The 4,646-nt window shown below is 45.7% G+C and overlaps 1 protein-coding gene across 1 annotated transcript; it reads right to left on the bottom strand.

The window, feature by feature from the left end:
- Positions 1-477: 477 nt before the first annotated feature.
- SSTR5 (somatostatin receptor 5) lies at positions 478-1,590 on the bottom strand. The gene has a single exon (XM_009864822.1). The coding sequence runs from the start codon at positions 1,588-1,590 to the stop codon at positions 478-480; it is 1,113 nt and encodes a 370-aa protein (XP_009863124.1).
- Between the last annotated feature and the right edge of the window lie 3,056 nt (positions 1,591-4,646).

Raw genomic sequence — 4,646 nt, 5'->3', positions numbered from 1 at the left:
AAGATCAGTGCTGTGGCCTTTTTTTTGTATGTAACCTCCTCTTAAGAAATAGTGTTTTTCTTTTTAAGACATCCCCTTGAAGGCTTCCAAAGATCTTATCTGAGCTGTTTTCTGCTTTGAGTTGATCCCAGAAGTGCAAAGCAGCTGTAAACTCAGCTTAACAAGGTATTTAAAACAGGTTTAGTGATGTTTTGCATCATTAGAGCAGTACAAAGCCGGCAGTGTGTACCAGTAAATCAGTCCCCTAGAGTACAGAAAGTGGTTACACACGTCTGACTTAGCTAAAACAGAGCTTCACACAGCCCAGTACAGCCCATGACACTTCTAGCTGGGAAAGGGAGGTGAATAAAGAGAAGTCTATGTACATTTTTTTGAGCTTGTGGGTCTCCAGATCTTAGCTTTGTTAGGAATTCATCTCTCCTTTAAGTCCCCAAGTTCTCCGGGTCTACAAGTGCTTCGCAGTACCAAACCACGCCCTTACACCTTGCTAGTCTGCATGTGTCCATTGAATTCAATATTTCTCTGGGTTAACATTGATTCCTGCAAGCGGCTGCTGTTCTCTTGCCTGTGTTCAATGGGGTCACCATCCTCTACACCGTTGCTCTTTCGAAGGCAAAGGACTTTCTGAAAACTCTGCTTGAAGTTGTCAGAAAGAAACCCATAAAGAATGGGGTTGGCACAGCTGTTCGCATAGGACAGGACCACCACAAAGAAGTACACCCCTGACAACACGGGGTCTTCCGGCAGTATAAATATCAAATTGACGATGTTCATTACATAAAATGGGAGCCAGCAAAACACAAAGACCACCACAATGATCACCACCATCCTGGTCACCTTCCTCTCTGATCTCCTGCGCCTCGTAGACCCGACTCGGATCCCCGAAGATTTGACTTTAATCACGATCAGCAAGTAGCAGAGACAGATCACCAACAAAGGGCCAAAAAACCCAAGGACTGACGTGTAGATGATGAATGCCGCTGACCAGATGTTGACAGGCTCTGGCCAGTTCATGTTGCAGGTGTGAAAGTCTTCCTGCACATCCGAGAAGATGATGACTGGAAGCACCACCAAGAACGAGAAAGTCCAGACAGTCACGCTGATGAGCTTGGCCACCCTGGGACGTCTCCACTTGGTTGATTTAATGGGGTGGACTACTGCCAGGTAGCGGTCCATGCTCATCACAGTCAAACAAAAAATGCTAGTGAATTGGTTGATACCATCTACAGTCATAACCAGCCTGCACAAAAAGGAACCAAAAGGCCAATAGGAGATGGCATTCTGGGTTGCCAGGAAGGGCAGCCCCAGCATGAAGAGGACATCGGCCACAGCTAAATTCAGGATGTAGATGTTGGTGACAGTTTTCATCTTGGCGTAGCGCAAAACTACGTAAATGACCAACGTGTTGCCGCTGAGTCCGACTGCACACACAAGGAGGTAACAGATGGGAATCAGGACTTTGTGGATGTATTTGAATGAGGGCTGCTCTGAGAGCGTCCCATTCTCGGTCACGTTTACCAGCAGTGAGGAATTCACATCAATGGAACTAGCTTCTGTGCTAAATGTGGTGGAAAAGTATAAAGGATCCATAACTTTTACTCCTCAGATTTTCTTTTAAGGCTAAGAAAGATTAAACTTCATGGGCATCTTGTTCCTAGAAAGAAAAAAAAAAAGGAAGAAAAAAAGAGAAAAAAAAAAAGTGAGTTCAAAATAGACTATGTTTTACACAGCATTTATTTTTCTATTTACAGTCAGAATTTGTGTTTGAATTGCGCAGCTAACACATCATGAGATCAGTTCCTGAACAAAGGAACTGCACAATGACGGAGCCCAAGTGCTCACCCCAGTAGATGGAGGTATCAGTTTAACTTTGACAAGCTCGATGCAGTGGGCTCGGGGCTGGATGTAACTTTGGAGACAAGAGGCTGCCCGGCAGTGAGGTGGCACGTATCCTGCCAAGAAACACAAGCAAGAAGTGAGAGGGTGCTGGGCACCACGCTTCACAGTCAGAGGCAGAAGCTTTTCTGGAAAGGAGGAGTCTGAATACCCCGGGAAGCCCAAAGGCTGTTGGTAACAAGGCCAGTTCTTCGTCTGCTGATGAGAAATGTCACTTCTTGCATGTCTCCTGTGCCACTTGGCAAGAAAACTTCACCATTTGACTGTCTCTCTGTAACCTGGCGTATGCATATTTTCCTCTTTTGTGAAGTCAAGGAGCTGGTGGGGGGGAAACAACCTCTACTTCCCAACTTGTACAAAAATTCACAAATCCAGAACCAACCTTTCCTCCCATCTTTCTGTCTAAAAACTGATGCGGAAAATGTTAGAAGATAATTTTGAATGGGTCAGTGCACACAGATCAGACAGAAAGCAGAGCCCTGGCATTAGTGCCAAAAGCTTTAAAGTCCAATTCGGTGCAATTCTGCTGTCGCTGAGCAGTGGGTGCCTGGAGAGGCTCAGGGGCTGACTCAACCCCATCTCACTCCCAAAGAAGCTCTGGTTGCTTTCAGAATCCAGAACCAAAGATAGTCCCAGGCTCTTCACTTCTGAAGCTCCACCGCAATGTTTCACAGGTCTCCCTGTTTACATAGAAACAGTCTCAGCTTGATATATTCAAATGCCACTTACTGCCTGGCAGAACCAATTGAGAACCCCCAGGGAACATCATCAGCCACGTAGGTGGGGAAACAAAATCCTCCATAACAACTGACAAAACCGTAGGAAAAAAAATTTTAAAAAAGTAAAAAAATCAATGAACTCTAAGAGGGAGAGGACGACATCTGAGAACACGTTTCCATCAGGTCAGGCCATGTGCACGCCGATGTGAAGTCTGCAATGGAAAGGAACAAGTTGTTTCTTTTCCAGCTCTCAAGACTACTCTTCTATTAGTGTGTCTGAATCCCTCTCCTCTCACCTTGAAGTGTGCTCTTTTTTTTGCCTAGAAACACCTTTCTTCTGCAAGAACACCAAGGTGCAGTGGGTAGCTTCAGGATACAGAGCTGAGCAGATTGGTGAGAGAATGTGTTTTGTAAGACAATCTGAAAAGGGTTGTTGAAAATTTCTGACGCTCTGCTTCTGTGGCATGCTTGAGTCACTTGAGTATTTCTTCATTCTTTGTCTGAACATGGTCTAAGTAGGTGTTCACAAAACTTTCTGCTAAAAAAATCTTTAAGGCGTCTGCTACAAAAAAAAAAGAAGATTCAAAACACCAATTTGGCCCAAGACCTCTCTCACGCCTGGCCAACAGGCAGTCAAGAAGGTGCTCAAGCAGAATATGCCCGGCAGGGCCCAAGACCTCTCTCACGCCTGGCCAACAGACAGTTGAGAAGGTGCTCAAGCAGAATATGCCCGGCAACTTCTGCTCCCATCACCCAATGGTCAAGTTCCCATAATAATCTGGGGGCATCAATCTGGATTCAAAACCACACAGCCCACATTGCACCACTGCCTTTCAAGCACGAGCAAAATTCTGCATCATGCAAGCGTGCAGCGGACTTCTTGTCTCCAAGAGGACTGCAAACACCTCCACCGTGCTTTCTCTTTGGGTGAGAAAAACTGCAGTGGGTGAGAGTAGAAGTCCCTCCAGCTACCAGTGGTAATCATAAATACGCTGTTCTGATTTGGAAATGTGCAGATGGGAAGTAGGTGTCTCACATGTAGCTCCGTGGCTGAGAGGAGATGTACCAGAAAAATCAGAAATCCAGGGTGGCTGGGATGGGAAAGCTGAGAGAGCTGCCAAAGCTCAAACAAATGCTGGCATGAAGACGGAGATGAGAAAGGGGCAGGGAGGATCTGCAGGTTCTGTCACCGTGTCTGGGGTTTCAGTATTGCAGTCCCCAAGAGCACGCTGCAGGGAGAGATCAGCTGAGCCCAGGCTCCTTGTGAATTAAATAGGACTAAACTCACTGCTTATATAAGAAAAGGCAAACTCTGAGTCCGGCCAAAGAATGGCCTTTTTAATTCTGACAATGTATTTAAATTATACAGTTGTATTAAAACTCAGATTATTTATAGGGGGAATCTGAGAAAAGCCAAGACAACACCACACTCCTCTTGGGCTGTGTGAGGTTTTGATCTTTGGGAAGTTGCATTTTCTTGCAACCCAGGTGCTGTGCGACCCAGCTGGCCAGCCAGGATCCCAGCCAGGGAAGAATATAAAGAAAACGAGCGGTGGGATGTGGCAGTTCTCACATTCATGGAACTGCATGTTTGGGACTGAGCACAGTGCTGGCATTGGAAGGTACCTCTCCTCAGACTAGCTCAACAACATCCAGTCTGGGCCAAAAAGCAAAAATTTTTGTCCTGGGGCTGCAAAACCAGGAGGACAGTGAAAAGAACCAGTGCTACCAGTCAGCAGGGGAAGGTCAGGAAATGCGGTCATGTGTAGTCTCATCCTAGTGCTTAAAAAAAAGGAGGACGGACATCTTTCTTCTAAAGTTACATCTTTTTTTTGCCACAGTAGAAATCCTTGAAATTGCTGACTATAAAATTATACGGTCAGTTCTTCAAGCCTGTTGCTTCTTCCACTGCATTTAGGGTTCAAGCCTTGGGAAAAGTATTGAGGAAAGGAGTTCCTTTATGTTCATAACCTACAACACAAAACTCCAGCTTGCCAAGGGCCTCAGGTTCTTCCATCCATCAACTGCTGG

Source organism: Apaloderma vittatum, unplaced genomic scaffold, assembly GCF_000703405.1.
Source record: "Apaloderma vittatum isolate BGI_N311 unplaced genomic scaffold, ASM70340v1 scaffold2412, whole genome shotgun sequence".
Classification (NCBI taxonomy): Eukaryota; Metazoa; Chordata; class Aves; order Trogoniformes; family Trogonidae; genus Apaloderma; species Apaloderma vittatum.
The sequence above is the reverse complement of the archived record's forward strand: the minus strand, read 5'-3'. Positions and strand labels throughout refer to the sequence as shown.

Coding starts and splice junctions, on each gene's coding strand:
- SSTR5 (XM_009864822.1), bottom strand. CDS start 1,590: ATGGATCCTTTATACTTTTCCACCACATTTAGCACAGAAGCTAGTTCC.